Here is a 26,466-nt window from a genome sequence, read left to right as displayed (position 1 = left end):
GAGGGTGTCGATGATAAGTGGGTCATGTGAGAGTCACGTGGGATTGGGATTAGTAATAGTGGAAGTTGATGTGGAAGGTTTGAGTGGAAGAACTATTATATTTTAATTTTATTTATGTCATGTGTGCATTCTGTTTGCCACCTAAGTAGATTTCGTTAGTCATCTAACGGTAGAGACCAAATTGATTATGACTTGAAAATAGTAGGGACCAAATTGATTGCTCCCAAAATGCAGGAACCAAATTGACCGTGACTCTAAAATGTAGGGACCAAAATGATATTTTCGCCAGTTATACAAAAAAATGCTCATAAATATAAAATTGTTCAAACTTTTTCTCCCTCTAATTTTATATATAGAGTTAGATATATGATTATATTTTTTATGGTTTATTTATATTGGACTCCTCATTTTCTACACCAAATTAACTCATTTGGCACACAAATTAAATAAAAAAACTTAGATTAGATGGGACACATGGTGCAAAATTAAACTCTAATTGAAATTCAATTTTTACACTGAATTAATTCACTTGGCACAAAAATTTAAAAACTTAGATTAGACGGGGCACGTGACACAAAATTAGACTTTAATTGAATTCTAATTTGAAATTTAATTGGATTTTCTCTCAACTTTGCCTCTATATATATACCTTGGAATGCTTTTACAATCGTTGAAGTAACACTAATTATATATGGATCTTCATCTTGTTTGAAGTCATTTTCAATAATTGTTATAGCAACTCCATCCCACAGGGAAAGTTTTATTTCTCTATCCTTGAAGATATGTTATTAGAGTATTCACAACAGTGGAGCTAAAAATTTAGCTATTTGGCACCATAAAAAGTTACTTTATCTATTTTACCTACACATATGCTGCAACAGTGGATTTATTTTAGCTTTCAACACAATAAAATAATATAAATATCACAATAAAATAATATATCCTCTAGAACCACACACATACAACCACAACCACACACACAACCACAACCACCACCACCACCACCACCACCACCACCACCACAGCCCATAACAAAGAAAAAAAAATCAACCAAGCCCACACCCACCCGACCCACTAGGCAACACCCATACCACGGCAATCAAATTCACGCAATGCAAAAAATAAAAAAATAAAAAACTCAAAGCTTGGATCGACGGAAAACCAAAGCAATAGGCTGAGGAAGGCAGCAGCGGCTTCAACGATGAAACCCAGAGAAACCAGAGCTTGGATCGACAATGAAACCCACGAAATCCAGAGAAACCCAGGCTTGTCGATGTTGGGTGAGCGTTGAGATGGAGGACTGGGCAGAGGCGTGGGTCGAAGGCATGGATCGGCGGCTTGGGGCTTGGGTCGGCTTGGGCCGATGACGTTGAGGCCGGCAGAGGTGTGGGTCAGAGATGTTGAGATAATGAGGTGAGAGTCACTGAGAGAGAGAGAGAGAGGCATAGTGTGAGGTGAGAATAAAAGAATGTAAAAAATGGAACCAATTTTTATTATTTTAATCAGGTCGGGAGTAAATTTTTTTTTTTTTTTTTCTCCTGTTTAGCTCTTAGCTACAGTGCACATCTATCTATAGATGTGCACTGTAGCAATGAAGCTAAAAAAAATAGCTTTAACTCTACTGCTGGATAGTGGTTTTTTGTGTTTTGGTGGAGTTAAAATAGCTATATAGCTATTTAGCTCCACTGCTGCAAATGCTCTAAGGGTGTGTGACTGACTGTGCTAAGTGAGTTAGTTGTGACAGTTTTGTTAGTTAGAGCAGTTGGGTTGTTATGAGTTAGTTAGTTTGTTAGTTTTGGCAGAAAGACTTGTGACTTGTATAAAGATGTGGAATGATATGAGAAAGGGTAAGAAGAGAATTAGATCAACTTCCTCTATTCTATTTCTGTCTTTCTCTCCCTCTCTTTTTGGTTGGAGGCAATTACCCTTGAAGTAACTAGAAATTCCCCAATTTTGTTTTCCTTTTCCTTTCTCTGTTTTTTCATTCTTTCCTTCCTAATTTTTTGATTAGCCAAACACTTAACAATTGGTATTAGAGCCTACCTTCCTGCAACCATGACTGAGACTAGATCTTCTTCTTATATCAATGAATCTTGTCTCTTCTCAAAACCACCACAAACCACCACGCCAATTCATTACAAGAGATCAATCAACAGTTGAATGCTAACACTCAATAATTGAATGCCAACACTCAACAGTTGAATGCAATTAGCTTAGCCCTGCAAAAACTCACTGAAGCAGAGGAACAAAGGCAACAAGTCGCATCCTTAAAGTCTTCATCTCAGACCCCAAGCACTCCAATATCACATGTTGTTTCTTTGCCTATCTCAAATTTGTCAAAGAGTGTGAAACTTGATTTTCCGTGATTCAAGAGAGTTGATCCTACTTCATGGTTAGCCAATCAATATTTCAATTTTTATCAAACACCATTGAGTGAAAGGTTGTTGATGGCTTCCTTCCACATGGATGGAGATGCCCTAATTTGGATCCAAGATAGTAATGAGACTGGGATGTTTGCAACTTGGGAAGGATTTGTAGAAGCTTTGTTGACAAGGTTCGGGAATACTGCGTATGAAGATCCTTTGGAATCACTCACAAGATTGAAGCAGTCAAGTAGTGTTGTGGTTTATAAAGGGTAATTTGAAGCCGTATCAAATAGGATTAGAGGTCTGTGAGATAGCCATAAACTGAGTTATTTTTTAAATGGTCTCAAAGATGAGGTGAGATTACCTGTGAAGATGCTTAATCCCAAGAATCTTAATGGAGCCTTTGGATTAGCCAAAATCCAAGAAGAATACCTGAACAGTAGCCGCAAAGATCAGAGGTCTACAATTGATTACACTAAGCCTTCCATTTTGGGTCCAAAACCTGATGTGAAGTTGGATTCTAGATATAGGCTTCCCTTGCAAAGGTAGTCACCTGCTCAGATGGAGGAAAGAAGAAAAAAAGGGCTTTGTTTCAACTGTGATGAGAAGTTCCAACCTGGACACCAATGTAAGTCTGCCAAACTCTTCTTGTTAGAAGATTTATTTCCTTTTCAAGAATCTAGTTCTAATGTCCAGTTAGTTGAATTTGATGATTCTGAGGCTACCTTATTACCATTGGATGGAGATAATTCTAGAGATAATAAATCTGATATTGAGAAGGGTGTAGCTGAAATCACTTTATATGTTTTATTGGGTAGTCCTTTACCTGGTATCATGAAAGTTAAGGGTAAGATTAATGGTCACTGGGTTACTATCTTAATTGGCACGGGTAGCACACACAATTTCTTGGATACTGCCATCCTAGCTATTTTACAACTTTCATTAGACCCTACCTTAACATTTGAGGTGAAAGTGGCTAATGGTGCTACCATTCAGACTCAAGGTGTGTGCGCCAATGTTAGAGTTTCAGTGCAAGGGCATGTTTTTGCAATGGATTTGAATGTGTTGCCACTTGGTGATTGTGAATTGGTTTTAGGCACTCCATGGCTTAGAACCCTGGGTGTTATACAATGGGATTTTAGGGCTATGTTTATGAAGTTCCAACACTTGGGTGCCACAATGACTTTGGTGGGTCTGCCCCCTACTGATCACTCTCTACAAGAAGGTGACCAATTTTTAAAAAAAGCCTGTCAGAAAAGGCATTCTGTTACAGATTGTGTCTTTGGGGTCTGCTACTTCATCTGTACAGCCATGTGACCCTTCTATTGAGCAGCTCTTATTTGAGTTTGCTTTAGTATTTGCTACCCCAACTAGTTTACCTCCTTGTAGAGGGCATGATCATCAAATTCTATTGAAGGATGGTACTAACCCTATTTGTCAAAGACCCTATAGGTATCCACATTTTCAGAAAGCTAAGATTGAAAATATAGTTGCTGAATTGTTGGAGGTTAGTTCTATAAGACCTAGTCAGAGTCCATTTTCTTCCCCAGTGTTGTTGGTGAGGAAGGCAGATGGCTCTTGGAGAATGTGTGTGGATTATAGGGCTTTGAATCAAGCTACTATTATGGACAAATTTCCTATTCCAGTGGTGGATGAATTGCTTGATGAGCTTGCTGGTTCCATCATCTTTTCTAAGTTGGACTTAAGGTTTGGCTATCACCAAATCAGGATGAGAGAGGAGGATGTTCATAAAATTGCTTTTAGGACACATAATGGACATTATGAGTTCTTGGTTATGCCCTTTGGCTTGACCGATGCTCCATCAACATTTCAGTCCATCTTTGGAGCCCCATCTTAAGCATCTCAGACTTGTATTGGAGTTGCTGTTGAAACACCAGTTGTTTGCTAAGAGAACCAAGTGTGTTTTTGGATGTTCAGAGGTGGAGTATCTTGGTCACATCATTTATGGGAAGGGTGTGAGTACTGATCCTAAAAAAATTGTTGCCATGGTTTCTTGGTTTGTTCCTACATCTGTTAAAGCCTTGAAGGGTTTTCTGGGCTTAACAGGTTACTACAGGAAGTTCATAAGGCACTATGGATAGATTGTTACCCCTCTCACTACCCTTTTGAAGAAGAATTCCTTTGTGTGGACTCCTCAGGCTGAGGTTGCCTTCCAACAACTTAAGCTTGCAATGAGTCAGCCCCTAGTTTTGGCCTTACCTGACTTTAATCTTCCTTTTACTATAGAATGTGATGCTTTTGGGTTGGGTTTAGGGGCTGTCCTGATGCAAAATCAGAGGCCTATTGCCTTTCATAGCCAAGTGCTTTAGGGAAAAGCCTTACAACTATCCACTTATGAGAAGGAGTTGCTTGCTTTAGTCACTGTTGTCCACAAATGAAGATCTTGTCTCTTGGGAAGACCTTTTATCATCAAAATAGACCAACAAAGTTTGAAGTACATTCTAGAGCAAAGGATTGCTACTCCTGCTCAACAAAGCTTTTGGGGTATTTGTTTGTGGTGGAATACAAGCAAGGAAGTGAGGATAAAGTGGCTGATGCTTTATCTAGGAGATTTGATTTAGTTGTTGTGGATCAGTCCATTGCTAGTGTAGCACCTCCTTCTTCATTGTGTTTGATCTCCTTCCCTTGTCTCTCTTGGATTGATGAGCTTAAGGTAAGCTATCATTCTGATCCAACTATGCAGTCTTTGTTTCAGTAGTTGCAAGATGATTCTACTAAGCCTAAGTTCTTTTCTCTGCATAATGGGTTGATCTTGTTTAAGGGCAGGGAGTATCTGAGCCCTTCTTGTGGATTGAAGCCTAAGGTTCTATAGTTGGTCCATGATAGTCCCGTGGGTGGCCATTTAGGATTTTTGAAGTCTTACCATAGATTGAAGCATGATTTTTATTGGGTTGGTATGAGAGCAGATTTGAACATTTGGTTTGGCCAACTAAAACTCTTTGCTGAGTTTGGAATGGTTTAAGCTTTCTTACCTTCAGGAAGGACACAGACTTAGGATCTGGTCCCTCTTCTTGAGGGTAAGAAAGCTATAGGGCTTTGCCATTCTACCAAGTAATTGCTTCCAAAAAAATCATATTATTTCATATACTGTTTCAAGCTAAAGCCTTCTTCTCCTGCCCCTTCCAATTGCTTAACATGGTGGAAAAAGATCCTCTCCATTTGCTTTAAAATGGAGAGTCCATTTCATGATAAAGACTTGGTAGTTAACAAATGTAAAGGTAAGCATAGTGTCATGTCATTTACCATATATAGTGTTATAGGAAGACGAACAGTCTACCACGAGGAAATTCACTTCCTTGGTTATTTTTTATGGATATGCTCCCACCACTATAGGTAGTATAATAGTGCCCACAAGTTACACTTTCATTCCTCCAAATCCTACCAAGGGTGAACATACTGGACGAAGTTGATCTTGTCCAAGCCTTATTTGTTAGAAGGCAGGGTAATATAAAATGTCTGCCGAACTCCCATTATCCACCAACACCCTTCTAGTCGTATAATTTGTAATGAGCAAAGTGATGATGATCGCATCGTCATGCGGGTGATGGACTCTTCCACCATCTTCGTCTGTGAATGTAATGGCTTGTTCGTCTGCCCCCCTCATCCTTGGTGGTCATCCAGAGAGTCAGACATTCTGAACCACCTTTAGGTACGTCTTCCTTGACTTTGAAGACTGCCCCGTTGAAGTTCCTCCTATAATAACTCTTATCTCTCCAAATGGGGGTCATAATGGCTCTTCTATCTTTCCTTTCAACTTCTCGCCTTTATGATCTCGTCCAACAAAATGTCTCAACTTTCCTTGTCTGATAAGATTCTTTATTTGCTATTTTAAGTGATAGCGCTCATCTGTGTCATGCCTATGGTCTCTATAGAAGCGGCAATATTTGTTCTTATTGCACTTATTTGGATCTCCATTCATCTTTTCTGGCCACTTCAAGGATGGGCCATCCTTGATTTGCATAAGCACCTAATCAATTGGCGTGTTCAGGGGCATGTAATGCTGACTTCTTCCTAAAGACGATCCTACCTTCCTGTTATCTTGACTTTCTTTTCTCCCGTCTGGGCCTTCTTTGGACGAGGTCCTTGTTCAGGATGGCGTGGGAGGTCTACTTCTATTCGTGTGGCTCTCTTCCTCTTCTTGGCAATGATTGCATCCTCTACATTCATGAAACTTTGGACTAAATGGACGAGTTCAATCATGGTTTGCGGCTCTTGATCATAAAGCTTGTGAATAAATAAATCCAAACTGACTCCATTGTGGAAGGCTGCTAATAGCAACTTGTCATCCATCTCATCTACCGTTAGGGCTTCTTTATTGAAGCGAGTGATGAAGGACCGCAAACTCTCATTTTCTCCTTGTTTTATAGTCAACAGGTTGGACGATGAGCATTTGTGCCTTTGTCCTCCGATAAAGTTGTTGACGAACAGCTTACTCAACTCTTCAAAAGAACCAACAATGTTCGGAGGTATCTTGTTAAACCACACTCGTGCTAGCCCTTTTATGGTGGTTGGAAAAACTCTGCACATTATCTCATCTGGAACTCCTTGAAGGTGCATTTTAGTCTTGAAAGTTGCTATGTGATCACATAGGTCGCACGTTCCATCATACGAGTCCAAGGAAGACATCTTAAACTTGGACGACAGAGGGTGACTAGTGATGGAAGCCATGAAAAAGGACTCAGTTCGATGAACTAAATCATCTACGTGATTCGTCCTTCTCATATTCTCCCTCATCTCGTCCATGACCCTTCTCATTTGATCCATCTCCCTTTCCAAGTGTGGCACCCTTTGTGAAGCAGTACCCCTTGAGTGGTTCTTGTGTTCAACATTTTCTCATTCTCTAACTTCTTGACTCTAAGCTTGCCTTTCCGTACATTGTTCATGACGTTGCCTCCTTTGGTTGATTTCCCGAGTTAGTTCTTGATTTTGACAGGTCAGCTCTACCATGGCGGTTGCCATGGACTATATTTATTGGATGGAAGATGGTTGCATGGCTAGTGTTGACTAATAAAGGTGGTTGGGATGGCTAGAAGCGTTCCTACTCTCCTATTGTCTTGGACTAGTGGCCATTGACATTGTCCGGACTATACAGCCTTTTGTCTTACGAAGATAAATTGGAAATAAAAAATTTAAAGGATTCCCATAGACAGCGCCAACTGATGATGCAAAGAAAATCAATAGGTTGAATGCTCCGAACTTTAATAGGCTAGTGGTTGCTTGGAAGGCCTGAAAAGAAAAAGACACAAGATCAAAGGTGATGGAAGCCATAAAAAGGGAATCAGTTTGATGAACTAAATCATCTACGTGATTCATCCTTCTCATATTCTCCCTCATCTCGTCCATGACCCTTCTTATTTGATCCATCTCCCTTTCCAAGTGTGGTACCCTTTGTGAAGCAGTACCCCTTGAGTGGTTCTTGTGTTCAACATTTTCTCCTTCTCTAACTTCTTGACTCTAAGCTTGCCCTTCCGTACATTGTTCATGACGTTGCCTCTTTTGGTTGATTTCCCGAGTTAGTTCTTGATTCTGACAGGTCAGCTCTACCATGACGGCTGCCATGGATTGTATTTGTTGGATGGAAGATGGTTGCATGGCTGGTGTTGACTGATAGGCGTGGTTGGGATGGCTAGAAGCGTTCCCACTCTCTTGTTGGCCTGGACTAGTGGCCATTGACATTGTCCGGACCATACAACCTTTTGTCTTAGGAAGATAAATTGCAAATCACAAATTTAAAGGATTCCCATAGACGGCGCCAATTGATGATGCAAAGAAAATCAATAGGTTGAATGCTCCGAACTTCAATAGGCTAGTGGTTGCTTGGAAGGCCTGAAAAGAAAAAGACACAAGATCAAAGGTGACCGGGGTGAACCGGCCAAGAACCCTCCAATGCTTAAGTTAGTTTTTCTCTCTATAACTCAAGAATTCTAACTTTTGGAGTAGTGGAAATTTACCTTTATTTGATGTGGATGAGTCCTTATATAATAAGTTTTGGAGTGGTTACTTGTTTAGAAACTTCCTCAACGTGTACGGAAGTTAGAAGATTCAGACTTAACTCCTATAGTTGCTATAGAAGTTAGAAAGTTCAATCTTATCTTCTACAACTGCCATTAAAAGTTAAAAACTTCCCTGATGGATGGCCTTCATACCCATGGATGACCTCCCCACGGTGGATTGGCCTTCCTATGTTGAGTTAACTTTCTTGGTCCTGGACGACTCTATAGACGAATTGGAGATGGTTCGATTTTTGGTTCACCATCAAATTTACTATTTTATTTTTAAAAACTAAAAAAATATTAATTTATGACCTTTTAAAACTTCAACATTTATAATATAATTTTTAAAATTATTAAATTAAATGTATTACATAGAGCGCTAATCGATATTGTAAGGGCACGTTTTGGTTCTTAAGCCCAAAAAGTAAAAGGATTAAGGCCCAAAGAGCCCAACACAAGGAATTTGTAGAGAGTGGACTGGAAACTAGATTTCAATAAGTTAGACAATAATAACAGTAAGTTGAAGATGACAAGAAAACAAAGATAAACAAGTTTTGTGCAAATAAAATCTTCCTTGGCAAAGTCCAAGGAGAGTAGTTCTATATATCTTTCTTAAATTTGATTATAAGTCTAGTTCTTATTGCTACAATATTTTTTTTATCTATTCTCAGATGATCCCTTTATAATGGGGTCTTTCTTCTTTATATTACCCTGTTTTGCTTCATCTCAACCTTTCATGTGTAAATCAAGTTGCTGGCTTTGATCCTTATCCTATCAGCAGCTTCCTGAAATCTTTGGGAATAGCTGTAAGGTTGAATATTACTGTTCAGGTATCACCTCCATATTAATATGGTTAGGGAGTTAGTTGCAGAACATTTAATGCAGTGGTAGCAACTTTCTCCAATATATTTCTCAGATTCCCTTTATTCTATTCCCTCCTGATATTTATCCTTACCAGTAAGATTGTCCAGAGTGTTGCTCTTGATGGCAGGTAAAATCTTCTAACTTCTACTCTGCTTAGCCAAGAAGGCATTTCTCCTCAAACTACTTTCCCAAACCTTTATGACCAAAATCCCTCCATAATTTACTGATTTGTATGTCTTCGCTAATATCTAACTGTTCTTGGACTGCTAAATGTCCTTGGGCAAGGCCCACGACTCAATATACACTATTGGGCTTTTCATCCCTACATATATATTTTAAAAGAAAAGAAAATCTCTTAAAATGAACTTTTAAACTTTTCTTTTTCGAGCAAATTAGAATTATTTATTTATTTATAAGAAATGAACTTTTTAACTTGATAAAAGGGTAAGAAAATTGGAGGGATCTTATCCCAAAAAACAAAGAAGACAGTAAGAAATAACTTTGTTGAATATTTTTAACTTTTTTACCTATAGTTCATTTGGAAGGAAAAAAGAAAAGAAGCAGCATGGTGATTTGATTTGAGGTAATTTCGATGTTTGATTGCTGCAGTAAAAGGGGAACAAATAAGGAAATAGTCGAATGGGGGAAACGGCCTCAGCCAATGACTTGTATCCAAAAGCACAAGTGTCATCAAGCATAACAAAAATAAAAAACACGACTCTCTTCTATCTTTATGTCCACTGACCCTCTCCCCAAAATCCCCCCATTGTTTCTAATTTCTTCACCATATCAGAGCTCTGATCCTCTGCTCTGCCATCCCCGTTGGAATTAAAATGGACGCATCCCCGCCGATCTTCCGCCTTCCACAGGACACTCTCCACCAGATCTTCTCTAATCTCCCGCTTCGGCAGATCATAATCTCCCGATCGGTATGCAAATTCTTTTACCAGATTCTGACCTCGCCTTGCTTCGTAGACCTCATCTCCACACAACCACCTCTCACCCTCCTTGCTCTCCGCCCGCCTCACCACCACCATCACCACCACCACCACCACCACCGCCACGTTTCGTGCCCTCACGACCTCCACGTGTTCGATCCCAACGACAACGAGTGGCTCAGATTCACCCTCGACTTCCTCCCCTTCCGGGCCCCTCACCCGGTCGCGTCGTCTTTTGGACTCATCTACCTCTGGGCCGACTCGGCCGAGTCACCCGAGTCGACCAAGTCACTCGTGGTTTGCAACCCCTTGACTCGCGAGTTTCGTGTCCTCCCCCAGCTTGGCTCGGCATGGTCACGGCACGGCTCAGTCCTGGTTGACTCGGCCAACCAAGTCATGGTTCTGACGGAACTCGCAGCCCTGTATTTCTCCGGAACAGAGCAAAAATGGCTCAAATTTTCATCGAATTTACCATCCAAGCCACGAAGCCCGATTCTAGTTTCGGATTCCGTATACGCTCTATGCGACGTGGGGTCTCCATGGAGAAGCCAATGGAAGCTATTCTCATGCACGATATCGAAGATGAAGAGTTGCCAGAGTTGGACTCGTCTCGAGAAGCACGAGTGGGGGGACGTGTTCGACATCCTAAAACGACCGCGTTTGGTGAGGGGCAGCGGGAAGAGAATCCTGATGATCGGAGGGCTAAAATCGTCATTCACTTTGAACGCGTCGTGCTCGACGATCCTGATACTGAGGTTGGATCTGGAGAGCCTGGAGTGGGACGAGGCTGGGAGAATGCCTGTGGAGATGTTCAAGTGTTTTCAAGAGTCTAGCAAGTTTAAGGTATTTGGTGGTGGTGATGATAAGGTCTTTTTCTCTGCCAAAAGGCTCCCCAAATTGGCTATGTGGGATCGGTCTCTGGGTAAAGGGGACTGGCGTTGGATTCACGACGTGCCGGGGACTGGAGAGGGCCTTTGTCGTGGTTTCGTGTTGGAGGCTAGGCTCACTCCTTTGCTTCCGCCTCAGGTTGGTAGTGTTAATCAGTAAGAATTTTGTTATGCTATGTAATTGGCATTTGAGATTGCCCCTGTTGTGTTTGTACCATACCATAATTTACGAATTCCACTAATGGTTTTATCCTTGCTAATTGGAGAGCAAGCTTGTTGTATACTTTACATGATTGGGGTATTTGATGTAAGGGAAAGCTTAACAAATGTCCCGTGGGCGTGAACCATTTTATGAAAGTTTTTATGGAAAAAGTGAAAAGGTAATTAATGTTTTTACTGTTTTTTCAATTTTTCATAAAAGTGGCTTTCCTAAATTGACCCTTGATGTAATCCTTAGACTTTCACGTTAGATTAGTATTTAGTAGTGTTTCTTTATCATCTTTGGTGTATGTCATAGACTCTTGTCTATTACAGAATCGGTCATGTGCTAAACTTGCTTTTCTGTGGTTTTTGTTTTGGGATTTTCAAATGTATTTTCAGTTCCTATTAAAAAAAAAAAAAAAAAGGAAGTATTTTCAGTAAATTTGGAAATTTTACTATACACTGAGACCTTTGTTAATGAGAGGATTCTCCTACAACTACATGCAATGTGCTAGTGGATTGTGAGATTTAGGACAATTTAATGAATTGGAGAATTTGATGGGCTTAAATGCTTCTTCTTCTTCTTCTTCTTTTTTTATTTTTTAATAATTGATTTTGTTTTTTTTTTTCCTGATTAGATCCTGACAGTGTTTTTAGGATAATAATTATTACAGTTCCTTAGTTCTTGTACATTGAGTTCCAACTCCCAATTAAATTCAAACACTTGGTTGCATTGACCAATGAAGCACAAACAATGTTATCTTTTGGTATCTTATGGGAAGTTCTTTGTCAAAATTTGTTTTTAGTAGAATTGGATATTGAGCTTTGTTATCACAATGTGGACTGGTGTTGAGCTTTGAGTGCCTTGATGGATTGCATTGAATCTGTTGATATCATGAACCTTTACAATACTAAGAGGTTATGATTCTTATCAATCTATAAGGCTTTGATAAACCAACCACATCCTCAAGTTATTCTAATTTTGGGTCACTGTTCAAGCATTCCAATTTCTTTCTTTGTTCTTTAATTTTTTTCATGGGTGGCTATGATGATAAATCTTTCCAAAATATTTACCAAACGATAAATAGGTTTAAGAAATAAAGCTACAAACTTGTGTTAAATTAAGAGTTGTTGAAATTATACATATATGCTGCTCAAATCATTGAATTTGAAACAATTGAACTTCATATATCGTTCAATGTGGATTGTTTGGAAATCGAATATTTGGAATTTGATTCCAGGGTGCTTAATGTGGACTATTTGGTTGGAACGGAATCGTCGCTCCTTTGAGAACATGGAGAAGACGTTGGATGAGTTAAAGGTTTTAAGCCAGCATAGTCTTTTTGAGTGGTCTCGTTGTTGGGGTTTTATTGAGTCTTCGTCTCTTCTAGAGTTTTTGTTTTCCCTTAGATTAACTATTTGATTTCCCTCTCCTTCGTTTGGCTGTTTGTTTCTTCTGTTTCTTATTGTTCATCATCATGAACAGCTTGTATTATTCATCTTTTACTTATTAATAATAGTTCTCTAATTACCTATCAAAAAAAAAATTTATTTTGTGCATTTTTAATATCACAACTCTTGTTGTTCAAAACATTAACTTCAACTGCCCCTGGTTGTTAAAATGTTTTCCTTGCATTCTACAAACTTGTGTTATAGGATTAAGAATTAAAGCTTTGATATTGCGTAAAATTAAGAATTGTTGGGTCGTTATTGAAATTATACATACATGCTGCTCGAATCATTGAAATTGAACCAATTGAAGCTCAAATATCCTTTATAATCTTATAAAAAGATGTGTTGGGTGTGTAAATTGTAATGCTATGTTAGTTGCCATTCTCATTCATTTCTTATTAAGACCGCATGTTGTCAGGTATACCAATAAATTCTATGCATTATATTGTGCATTTCAATGTCACTGCTCTTATTGTTCAAAACATTAACTTCAAATGTCCCTGGTAAAGGTTTTTTCCTTTCATTCTACAAACTTGTGTTATAGGTATAAGAAATAAAGCTACAAACTTGTATTCAATTAAGAATTGTTGGGTCTTGATTGAAATTATACGTATATGCTGCTCAAATCATTGAATTTGAACCAATTGAAGCTCAAATATGATGTATAATCTTATAAATAGACGTGTTGGGTGGTAAATTGTAATGCTATGTCAGTTGCCATTCTCATTCATTTCTAGTTAAGACTGCGTGTTGTCAGGTATATATCATTCAATTCTAGGCATTATTTTGTGCATTTCAATTTCACCACTCTTCTTGTTCAAAACATTAACTTCAACTGTCCTTGGTTGTTAAAATGTTTTCCTTGCATTCTACGAACTTGTGTTTTACATTTAAGAAATAAAGCTACAAACTTGTGTTATAGGTTTAAGAAATAAAGCTACAATCTCTTGTTAAATTAAGAATTGTTGGGTCTTGATTGAAATTATACACATGTGCTGTTCAGATCATTGAATTTGAACCGTTTGAAGCTTGAATATCCTGTATAATCTTATAAATAAATGTGTTGGGGGTGTAAATTGTAAAGCTATGTCAATTGCCATTCTCATTCATTTCTTATTAAGACCGCATTTTGTCATGTATACCAATCAATTCTATGCATTATTTTGTGCATTTCAATGTCACCGCTCTTATTGTTCAAAACATTAACTTCAATTGTTGTAATATTTTCCTTGCATTCTACAAACTTGTGTTATAGGTTTAAGAAATAAAGCTACGAAATTGTGTTAAATAAGTGTTGGGTCTTTATTGAAATTATACATGGATGCTGCTCAGATCATTGAATTTGAACTAATTGAAGCTCAAATATCCTCTATAATCTTATAACTTGACGTGTCGGGGGTGTAAATTGCAATGCTATGTCCGTTGCCATTCTTATTCATTTCTAATTTAGACCGAATGTTGTCGGGTATATCATTCAATTCTAGGCATTATTTTGTACATTTCAATCTCACCACTCTTCTTGTTCAAAACATTAACTTCAACTGTCCTTGGTGGATTGTTTTCCTTGCATTCTCTATGTTGTAACTTATGTCCATAGAAAAATATTATGTCCACAATATTTCCATAACAAATTCTATGTGGTAGGTTGTTACGAATTGTTATTGGTAGGATAGAAAAGTAATTTCAGTAGTAGGATCAAATTAGAATTAATAACAACTAACCACCTATGATTTGTTATGAAAATATCGTGTGCGTATCTCTCAACGTGGTTCCTTTTGTTGTTTAGTTTTCTTGTGGCTTTGAACTTACGTGAAAAGAGAGGATTGGTTTTTTGGGCTTGGTCAGATCAGGGACTCCTGGCTGTTAAGATGATAGGCAATGTTGAAGACCACGTATCCTAACTGATGGGCACAATAAATATGCTCAGATTTTTTTATTAATTTTATGGGATTGTTTGAAAGTACCTGAGAATTCATCCTGTTTCTTTTTGGGAAAATGGTTGGAGATACTTCGGTGTTACTACAAACAGTTTATAAAATGGAAAACTGCACAACCTCAATGTGATTTCTCCCTGAAAGGCTGAAACAAGAAACCCAGCTGAAATTTTGAGTGTAGTTCTTAACCCTTTTGGTATTATTAGATAATTTGAGGCTTAAGTCGACAACTTTAAATGAGCTTTTTTTTTTTTTTTTTTAATATCAAGTAAATAATATTTAGTTAATGTTCTATAGTATAATGTCTTTTTTTCTTAAATCCATTATCCCTATTTTTGAATATAATTAATTCACTTTTCCCCAAAAAATGACTAATTCACTTTATGCCTTTATGGTGATTGGGTTAGATTTATATTAATTCATAATTTTTGGAAAAATACTAAAGTTAATACAAATTTTATTACAAAAAAACTTACCAAGTAATTGTCAATAATGTGACAATGAATTTGTTTGATAGCATCTTAACAAGTTAATAAATGATTATTTGAATTATTTCTTGTGATTTGTAATGTACAAAATTATCAATTTGTAAGATCTATGTAGTAAAATTTGTAGTATCTTTAATATCATTTATTAATTATTTTGGTGTTCACAAGAAAAAATGCATAACTTGGGTGTGTGTATATATATATTCTTTTTAAAAAATAAAAATAAAAAATCACTTATTGTCTCTCTCATTTTGGGGGCTTTTCTTTGGTAGGGGCCTAGCCATGGCCTAGGAAAATGTAATTGGTATCAAATTAACAGCATAATGAAAAGCTTTTCACAAAGTTTAGAAAATGAAAAATAAACTTTTAAAGTTTAGGGATGAAAAACGAAATTTATGCAAATTTTATGGCAGAAAAAAATATTTTAGCCTAAACTTTATAATATCTCAAACATCACTCTTTACTAATTTTTTTTTTTTTTTTTTGAGAAACCACTCTTTACTAATTGATATGGCCGTATATGTGTCTAATGTCACACTTGCTAGTTAATTAACAATTAATTGTCATGTGATCCTTGACATTTTTTAAGGGATGAGCTTAAGCTACATAATTTTTTGGAGTTTCTCTCATCTTTATTAGAGAAAATTAATAAGTTTAGGGACACATCCAATAAATATGTCAAATTGTTACTATTGCATAATAAATTGAGTGTCTGTAGTGGATCTATGTAAGAGTGATATTGATCCCATCATAAGTTGACAACTCAATGAAATGTAAAATTGGTGTCTATGTAAGATTGAGATAAAATTTCTCTCCACGTTTAAATTCATATTCTCACCCCCACCCACCCCCCAAAAAAAAAAAAAAATCACTTAGCACCTTCATTTCCACAAGTCCAACTCATCCGTCTCCATTTGCCTTCATTGCCCACTGTCCCAAACCTAACCGATGGGCCATAAACTTAAATAAGTCTGGCAAAAAGGGGGGCCCAAATCAACGCCATTGGACCATCAACGCGAAATTCTTTTATTATTATAATTATTTTCCTTTTTGCAGAGAAGCAGTTTAAAACTGAGATAATCATTTGTGAGAGGGGTACGTGATGTTTTTTAGACCATTGTTAATAAATTATGATAAGAAAGTTTTGATATAATTTTTATGAAAAATATAAAAAACTGTCAACAAAATTAATTGTTTTATTATTTTCTCATAAAATATTTTTAAAAATAGTTTTTAAACCAATACTCGTATGACATTTGTTAATATTTACCTTTCTGAAAAAATGAAAGTCTCCTAACAAAAATATGAGAGGGGGACAAAAAGGATGGAGGACAAAATTGAGGTCTTAGGTTTTACTTGGACAATAACATGTGGAAGCTGCTCGGCTAAAAATTCATAACTTTGTTTTGTAACTTATTTTGAGGTAGCAGATTGCATTTTGTTTCTTTTGGATCTCGATGTAGTTTGATGGTTGTCGGTGTAAATATTGTAATTTCATTTTTCTTCTCCTCTGCACAGATTAAAATTGTTGCAAATGTATTAAATAAAAGAGAGCGAGGAAAAAAAGAAGAAGATATTAATCTGCTGAGTTAAAGGATTGGTTAAGTATCTGCGGGTTGAACACACACACATATATATACACACAAAATAGCAGATTTTTGTTAAAGTTAATCTATTATTAGTTTGCAGGAAGATAAACCATTGATTTTGAGACCATAATAAGCATATAAATTAGATCAAAGTTAAGAAAATAACTTAAACAAAAGTCAACCTGTGCTCTAAACATATTTAATTTGATGGGAAAAAAGAAGAAGAAGACAAATACAAATCTGTAAGGTTGATAAGTAGAATAGGTAGGAGAATGGAAATTGATGAAAAAATAAAAAGGAAAAAGGAAAAAGGAAAAAAGAAGAAGTCAAATACATTCCTACAAAGCTGCAAGGTTGATACTTAGGGTAGATGGAAGAAAGGGAAAATACATCAAGAAACCAGATGGTAAGAAAGGGAAAAATACACCAAAAAAAAAAAAAAAAAAAAACCAAAAAGAAAAATGAGGAGTTTACGCCAATTTCATTTTTTTTTTTTTTGTTACTTTATACCCAAAAGAGAAAAGTTAACGTTATATAAATTAGTATTTATTTTAAATTTACGTTAAAGTTAATGAATATTAGCTATTTTTTTATTACTTTATCAAAAGAAAAAAATTCAACTTTTAAATTTGATACTTTATTATTAGGAAAAAGATGGTGGAGGATGCATATTTATCCCAAGAAAAAAGAAAAAGAAAAGGAGAAACGTAGGTTAAAAATAAGAGTGTAAATTGGTCCGGTCATGGTGTAAAAGCCATTTTTTTGCCACCTAATGTACCCAATAATTAAATGCCACGTCATTCTCTTACTAAAATAAGAGTATAACTTACCACACATAATAACAACTAAATTATAATCTATTTCAAAATTAAAAATTAAAACCTCTTCCTTAGAACAAATAACACCAATTCAGCCGCCACCAACACTGAAGATGCTATCATCACTACTGCCCAAATTACTCCCCCACGCACAATAACATCAAAAACAACATATTTGAAACAAAAAATTTGGACATCAATCAAGGAAAATGGGTTTGGGAAGCGAAAATTGGTTGAGAATATCAATTTTGAAACTTCGAAAAAGAAACCCAAGTACACATAATCTTCAATATGACGTGGAACCCATAACCACCATCAAGACCAAATTCATTTTTTAATGGACTAAAATTTATGCTAAAAATATTCATTTAGTTAATTTGAAACACAATAAACGACAAACCCAACAACATAATTTCATTGAATTTTTACTAAAAAAATGGTTTTTTTTTTAAAAAAAAAATTTCTAAACCACAAGACCGAGTATGAGATTTGCGAAGTGTGCAATCTGAACCACAATTAAAGCCAACAACATAATTACTTTCTGACCAATGGCAACTCCAGGAATTTTTCCCAGGGTGTTCCTAAAAATTTTTCCGAGGAATTTTTTTTTGGGCACGTGGTTTTCTTATCAAATATTTGTCCATAATTCTAGCAAAAGAATAAACAATAAACTATAAGTTCATTTGAAATATTAATAAAATTATTAATTATTGTTGTTTAGTTGTTTCATTAATTTGTTTGTCTTTTATAAACTATAATTTGTTATATTGTTGTTTCATTAATTATAAAGTTATTAATTATTGTTTAGCTTAACATAATTTAATTTGTTTGTCTTTTATAATGTATTGGTTAATTATACTGCTTTAATTATTATTGTTTAGCCTAACAATAAACTATATTGTTTTAATTTATTTGTCATTAATTATATTGCTTTAATTTGTTATATTGTTTAACCGCATGTGCACATTACACTAAAAGAGCCACTGATGTGCACATTACACATGTAACACATCCCATGTGCAGCACAAATGCACAATAATTAAAGCACTAAAGCATTGTAATGTGCAACCTGGGCCCCCCATGTGCCCATCTACCCTCACCCCACTCAACAAACAAGCACGCCTCATGCCTGATGAGTGATGCCCCCTGCCAATCAGAAAATTTCATAATCACACATTACACTAAAAGACAATTAATATCTCACCAACACACTACACACACCAACACCAATGGAAAAGATAAACTGATAAAAGCCAAATTCAAAAAGTCAAAAACAGACAAAATGACAAAACATTAATAAAGCTAAAGTTCGGCCAATCAAAAGAGAGAGAGAGAGAGTTAGTCTTATTAAAGAATAAAGAGAGAGAGAGAGTTTAATTCATTTCATAATTTTCATTTTAGTTCAAAGAGAGAGAGAGAGAGAGAGAATGAAATACCTTGAGGGAGGGAGCACCGGAGCAGCTGAGCAGGGAGGCTTGAAGGCTGAGGCAGTGATGAGGCGACATCGCAACGAGCGATCTGCCGATCTCGGTCCTCCGATGAGGGTTAGCGACGAACGGCGACAATGCGGAGGAGCGAGTGAGCAACAACGACGATCTGGACTAGGTCAATCTCCAACAAGCAAGCTGTGACCGATCCGATCTCCGTCTGTTGGCTTGAGGCTCAAGCGACGTTACTCTAAGGGACTAAGTTTAGGTTTGCTTTAGGCCTTTAGTGGTTTCCTTTTTTTTTTTTCTTTTTTTTTGATAAAGCCTTTAGTGATTTCTGATTTAGACCTTTAGGGATGGAGGCGTTGTTTTGTTTTGTTTTTTTTTTTTTTTTTTGGAGAATCTGTGGGTTTGTAATCTGTTGGGCTTGCCGTGGGCTTGGCTCTGTTACAAATTTTTTTTTTTTTCCAAATTTTAGTTCAAATTTTTTTTGGACTTTTTTTTTTTTTTTTGGCTTGAAAGTAGAACATTAATTTTTTTTTTTTTTTTTTTTTTTAATTTGAGGGTGTTCCTAATATAGAGCAAATATAAAAAATTTTAAAAAAAATTTAGGTTTTTTTTTTTTTTTTTTTTTTTTTTTAGAACACCCTGAGTTGCACATGGCGTTGCCACTGTTTCTGACCCACAAGAATTTGCTCTTGAACTTCCTTTCTTGCTTTTAGTCCAAAATCTTCAATATCCCTCTTTTCTTAAGAAGTTTTGCTCTCTCAGGTGACGTGTTCGGCACCATTTGATTTGTTGTTGATGTGGAGGGTGGGAAAATAGATCGGATGGTGGTGATGGTAGTGGTGTGTAACGGCATCTATGGCTGGATCGATGAAGGAGGAGATTCTGATTTTTATTTCTGAAATATGTTATAAATAAGTTTATATTGTGTGTGGTAAGTTGCATGGGTTGTTTAGTAAAATGCTGATATGGCATACAACTATTAGAAGGTGTAAATTAAAGCTTTTTTGCCACATCCTAACTGAATTTAAACTCTAAAAGATAAAATTGTTATTTTATTAAAAAAAAACAAAGAAGAAATAGGGACGCTTAGGTGATGTTTGGTAACAATTTTTGTTTTCTATTTTCAAAAATTTGTTTTTGGGTATAAAGAAAAAACAATTTTCTTGTATTTTTTAAATGAGTAAATTGCAAAGTACACCCCCTAAAGTTTGGAGTTATTTGGATTTTACATCCTAAAGTTTGGTTCCGTTAGTAAAACTACACCCTCGTTTAGTTTTGGCTGTTAAGTGACAAGTCATCATGTTGACATTTTTTTTTAATGCCAAATCAGCCCTTAAACTACCCGTTTAGCCCAAAACTCAACACAAAATCTGGAATTTTATAAAATAATGTTCCACCATTTGAACTTATTCCCAAATCAAAACAATAAACCCACCCCTGAGTTTCTATTCTACTCATCGTGAACCCCACTAACCCAGCAGCCACAGTGACAGCGAGATGATCTGACGGTTAAGAAAAATATATAGGCAATCCACCATGTCTGTCTCGACCATCAGATGAAGAATTATGGTCTAAATGGAAGAAGTATCAGTTGAGGATTAAAACTCCATAAAATAAGTAGCAGAAGTGCATGGAGAATATGGCTATGGGGAGAAACCAATGGAGCTGAAGATGGTGTGGCATTGAAAACGAGTTGGTCATCATCAAATTTACAGGCTTTGCTTGTACTATTGTGGGTTTTCTTTCTTTCTTTCTTTATATGCTAGAGTCAGATGAATTCAAGTCCTAGTTTGGGAGAGTGATGCCTCTATATTTATATAAGCCCTTGCCATGGCTGTTGGGTTCGTGGGGCACGATGAGTAGAAGAGAACCCTGGGATAGGTTTGATGTTTTGATTTGGGAATAGGCACATTTAAGATGGTGAAACGATATCTTATAAAGTTCCAGATTTTGTGTTGTGTTTTGGGCTAAATAGGTTGTTTAAGGGCTAATTTGGCAAAAAAAAGAAAAAAAAAAGAAAAAGAAGTTAGAATGATGACTTGTCACTTAATAGCCAAAACTAATTGAGAGTGTAGTTTTGCTAACGGAATCAAACTTTAAGGTGTAAAATCAAAATTTTCAAACTTTAGGGTGTAAAATCTAAGGAACCCCAAACTTCAGGGGTGTACTTTGCAATTTACTCTTTTGAAATCAAAAACATGTTTGGTTAGTTTGAAATTGAAAAAAAAAAAAAAAAATTTTGAAGAAAAAATAATGAAATATGTTGTAACTAGGATTTGAACTCTAGTGCTAACTCATTAAATCAGACGTACGTTTTCATTGACTTTGGAAAACTATAAACTGAAAATAATCTTTTGCATGTTTTCAATTTTCTTTACAAATTGAGTTTTGAGAACAATTTTTATTTTTTGTCCATTTTGGGTTACCAAACAAGTTTTTTAATCTCAAAAATAGAAAATTGTTTTTCGAAACAGAAAATAAAGAGAAAAACCAGTTACCAAATATACCCTTATTGTTACTTTATTCAAAGAAGTTGATAAGAACAAATACTTTTTGTTTTTATCACTGTAATTTGGTGCAGTCACTTGACATGACCACAAGTCCACGACTTCTAACCCCAATTTAAAAATGATTATAATTTGGTGCAATCATGATTTTGAAGTCCAACTTTTATTATATAGTATATAGTATATGATGATATATTAGAGGTATTAAACCTGTAGTGCTAGGTGGGTTCTAGTTAGCTCAACTGGTAAAATCTCTAATGGCTGAATAAGAGATCTAAGATTCAATCCCCGCCTACGCCAAAAACTGATTAATGTCTTGATCTGATGATAAAAATTTATCATTAGGAGCAGACATCATAGGTTGAAGCTCTTCCAAAAAAAAAAAACTGTAATGCTAGCCATCCTTACCTACATAATGAGTTGTTTCAAACTTCCCTTTAGATTTGTGCAACGATATTGAGAGTTTGATCTGAAAATTCTAGTGGGGTCAATGAGGAAATCTCAAGAAAATACATTGGATTAACATTGGAGGATCCATGTAGGCCAAAAAATGAAGGTGGTATGAGGTTCAAGGATTTGGTTGCTTTCAACGATACTCTATTAGCCAAGTAAGCTTGGAAACTTCTCCATAATAAAAACTACTTATTTTACCAAGTTTTCAAGACAAATTTTTCCTCCCATTGCTCAATTATGAACGCCTTAGATTTAATGACTGGTTCTTATATTTGGAGAAGCATTTTAAAGGGCAGAGATGTTTCGCAGAAAGGCTTAAGATGGTGAGTAGGAACTGGTGAATCTATTCAAATCTAGTCAGACCTGTGTTTACCCTCCATTGATCAACCAAAAATGCTTTTTCCAATTGATGATGAATTTGCAAATGCTCAGGTTAGTACTTTAATCAATCTAGTCACTAAAAAATGGGATCTTAATATTTTGAACCATTTGTTTGATCCCCGAGATGTAGATTTGATTCAATCTATCCCTCTATGTTGAAAACCTACTAAAGATAAACTTTTTTGGCCTCAAAACCGATCCGATCTATTCACTATGAAATTGGGGTATAAGTTCTTGGCTTAAGATCAGTTTGTTGCAAATTCAGTACCATTAGCTGTAGGTCAAGAGGTTGGCTAGAAAATCTAGGGGATGGTTGTCCAAAATAAGGTGAGAAGTTTCCAATGGTGAGCAACCAAAAACTCTATTCCTGCTAAAACAAACCTTGTTTGAAGGAGAGTCATTTCAGAAGACTTGTTTGATCACTATTGATAGGGGTATTTTAGATAGAGATTCAATACTCCTAGACACATCATGCAAGGGAGCCAACGACGACCACGGGCTCGTTAGCTTCACGGAAACAAATGGAAGACCCAGAGTGACGGTAACACAAATGATGACCCTACAATGACAACCCGACGGGCGCTTCTGTAAGCCAATGAGGGACCCTTGGACGGGGTGAAGAGGCCGACGGGGTGGAGAGGTCGACGGGTCCATTGTGGCTTGGCTTGATCCCCACAAATACCTATACATGGAAACATCTTACGTAACACATAAGACAAAGCCCATTACTTACCCATATCACTCTCATATGAAAAGGTATCCTAAAATCTCGAAAACCCTAAGTGCTAAACCCTCCTAGGAAAGAAAGATCCCTACTTTGAAGGGATTTCGATTCACCACTCACCACTATATAAGCACCAAACCCCCACTTTTATCAGGTACGCAAAAAATACCTAGCTCTCTCACTAAAGAGTTCATAAAGATTTCTCATTTGCTAACTTGACCTTCGAAGGGTTCTTGGCGAGAACCACACTGGTGCCTTCTATTGGTCCCTTTGTTCTTACTCCACAGGTACCCATTGGAGTGATTTGGAGCATACAACTCACTGACAATTTCAGCACATCATCAACTGTCAGTAATCCCTAGAAGATGTCATCCATGCACTATGGCAGTGCCCTTCTCTCTCTCTCTCTCTCTCTCTCTCTAGGACTCTAATCCATGTTGGAATTTTCGCTATTTCTCCCATTTCAATCGGTTTGGGGAGTTAGTGCAATATGTGATCAATACAAACAAGAACTTGGATCTATTTGGCCAAACTATTTGGACCATTTGGTATCAAAAGAAACTCTTGAGATCAAGCAACAAAAAATATCCTATTAATCACGTCATTCCAGATGTGTTGGCTGCCTTGAATGGTTTCATTCAAACTATCCCCCCAAAACCTCCAGATTCAGTCATTCAAGTTCCTCAAAGGCTTAAGTGGAAATCCCCTCCAAGTTCATGCCTCATTATCAATTTTGATGGGGTCATATTAAAAGAAGAAAATTGAGGTGGTATAGGTGTTGTAATCTGAGATGAAAAGGGACAAGTTATAGCTTCTATGGCCGAGAAGGTAGCCCTTCCTGGTTTTATTGTAGCTTGAAGCTTTGGCAACAGTTAAGGCTTTAACCTTCGCTCAAGAAATTGATCTATCTTCTATTATTCTTGAGGGAAATTTAGAGAGTTATCAAAGAGTTGAAGAGCGAGGATGCTTTTTTTTTTTTTTTTTTTTTGCCTCTAATGGTCACTTGATTGAAGAGGCAAAATTTCAAGCAGAAACCTTTAATGCTTTTCTATTTTCAAATATTAGGAGACAAAGAAATTTTTATTGTTCACAACATTACTAGATATGTATGTAATCTTAGCCAATATGACTGATCTTCTTTAATAAAATTGTAACATTCTTCTTTAAAAATAAAAAATAAAAACTCATTTGAAATTGTTCAATCAGATCTAATTGATCTAATTATCTTCTAAAAAAAGGTTGATCTTATTTTTTGGCCGTTTCTAATAGCTATGTTATGTAATTGGAAAGTGATATTTTTTTCTTATTTTGATTTTTAAATATGCGGAGAATATGAGGTGTCAGAGAGGAAGTTCTTTATTTCATCTTTAATTCAAAAGGTATCGGCAACATTAGCCCCCGAATGTTCACTGCAAGCCATTGAAAGAAAAAGATGTTGCTCATGAATTATATACTAGTCGCTAACCCGTGCGATGCACGGGATAGTTAATCTTGGAACACACTTGTAGTTTTTGATACTATCTCAATCCCTCAACAATCTTTACCCTTCTAGCAAAATATATATATATATATATTTATATATTTCTTATCCTCAAACCAAACCTATTTAGCGCATCTTCTTTTTATTTGCTTCAAAATGAAGCATAACATTAATCTACCATGTGCTTCTACCAATTTTGCAATAATAATTCCCCATGTACAATCATTCCCATCCAAAATATTAGCACACAAAACAAAACTCCCCAATCAAAGCATTGAAACGTAAGAACATATGGAAAATGCTAAAGGTACTACCAATTTTACAACAAAAAGCTTACGCAACTTACATCAATAAAAAAATAAAATAAAAAAATTTAAAGTGGGCACATTTCATGAATTAGCCCATCCATTACAGTGATGACTCCAATTTTTCTAAAGCGCCTCATCTGATATGTTGGATTTATGAATGTAGTATTATGCAAACTATGAGCATTTCCAATTAACAGGAAACCAAACAGGTTCAAGAGATACACCTAAAAAGGGAAACATTAAAAGAAAAAATTGTCAGCTCAAATTTTATTTGCTTTAGTCAAATGAGTTCCATAGCAGCAAATTGCTAGCATCATAACTCATTTAGTTCATAAATACAATAATAGAATACAAACAGAATAAATTGCTGGCATCATAACTCAACTAAATGGTATAATCACATAATACATCAATTTATGAACTTAAAATATGAGGCAAGAAAATCCATTGAGAAAAAAAAAAGTATTCACATTTTATATAAGCCTATGCACCATAGAACTATGTTAACCTCAATATCAAATTACAATGGCTACAATACAACTTAAGAAATGAATGCAAGATAAAGAAAAGAAACTAAATAAGAATTGAATAGGTAGATTCAAGATACCACCATATGCACTGAAACTTTTTTTCAAGAGAAAGCAAAAGCAATCACCTTTAAATCAATATCTACAAACATTATTTCATTATACTATTATACGAAGGACATAAGCAGTAAGCCTGAACCCAAAATATTCTTATATGCCTTTTTCTATATACCCATAATACAGTAATTCAGAATAAAGCTTATTTCAGCATCAAACTTAGCAAAGCACAATAAAATCAAGTTTATAGCATAATTTTAACAATTATAGCAGAAATATCAGCTATAAATCAAAATGGCAATCAAGAATATATATGTACATTTCAAAGTGGCAAGGATCAAAACATGTGCATATCTCTAATTTTAACATGATTATATGGATTAAACAAACACAGTAAGGATAAAATATATACACACACTCGCATTGAATCATTAAAATCACTATTATTTCCATGGACGTAATTCACTCTACCATTAAACTCAAGCCCAGAGGATTTTTAATGAGCCTTATGGACTTATGGTTATCTACAGGAATTGGTAACCATCATCGAGGAAAAAAAGTCTTCCAAACTTAAAGATTGTCACCATTCCCATCTCTTAAGAAAAAAGGAAAAGAAAGGCATGATTGTGTTTCTTTTTCTCTATTTTAAAAACATCATTGAAAAATACCCAAAACCCATTAACCCAAATACTCTAAACAAAAAAGCAAACCAAATGTGACACAAATATCCTAAAGATAGCAAATTCTAACCAAATACCTTTATCAAAACAAAATCTAACCTAGAAATAAAAATCAAAGATTTAAAATCAATCCGACCAAAATACCCAAAACTAATCATATTTAATGCCATTTTTGAAAGACCATAAGTTCAAAATCAATCCAACCAAAATACCTGTTTTAGATGGTGTTTTTGGGAGCAAAAAATTATGTTGGTTTGGAATTTTGTTGCAGTGGAAGGCCAGCCAAAGTCTTTTATAGATCATATGTAAATCGTGTTTGAAATAGACTAAAACCTAAATCACCTGGATTAACTACATTTGAA

General features: G+C 35.8%; 3 protein-coding genes across 3 annotated transcripts; 2 read left to right on the top strand and 1 right to left on the bottom strand.

Annotated features, from left to right (window-relative positions):
• The first annotated feature begins 2,462 nt into the window (after window positions 1–2,462).
• Window positions 2,463–4,224, top strand: LOC115961659. The gene is made up of 4 exons (XM_031080599.1): window positions 2,463–2,613; window positions 2,716–2,911; window positions 3,050–3,554; window positions 3,640–4,224. The coding sequence occupies exons 1-4, from the start codon at window positions 2,463–2,465 to the stop codon at window positions 4,222–4,224; spliced, it is 1,437 nt and encodes a 478-aa protein (XP_030936459.1).
• A 2,186-nt stretch (window positions 4,225–6,410) lies between these two features.
• Window positions 6,411–6,944, bottom strand: LOC115961653. Its single transcript, XM_031080592.1, has one exon. The coding sequence runs from the start codon at window positions 6,942–6,944 to the stop codon at window positions 6,411–6,413; it is 534 nt and encodes a 177-aa protein (XP_030936452.1).
• A 2,905-nt stretch (window positions 6,945–9,849) lies between these two features.
• Window positions 9,850–11,465, top strand: LOC115975046 (SKP1-interacting partner 15). The gene has a single exon (XM_031095682.1). It carries the CDS (start codon window positions 10,078–10,080, stop codon window positions 11,227–11,229), a length of 1,152 nt encoding a protein of 383 aa, XP_030951542.1. The 5' UTR covers window positions 9,850–10,077; the 3' UTR covers window positions 11,230–11,465.
• Window positions 11,466–26,466: the final 15,001 nt, after the last annotated feature.

The sequence above is a fragment of the Quercus lobata genome, chromosome 2 (assembly GCF_001633185.2).
Source record: "Quercus lobata isolate SW786 chromosome 2, ValleyOak3.0 Primary Assembly, whole genome shotgun sequence".
NCBI classification, from domain to species: domain Eukaryota; kingdom Viridiplantae; phylum Streptophyta; class Magnoliopsida; order Fagales; family Fagaceae; genus Quercus; species Quercus lobata.
The sequence above is the reverse complement of the archived record's forward strand: the minus strand, read 5'-3'. Positions and strand labels throughout refer to the sequence as shown.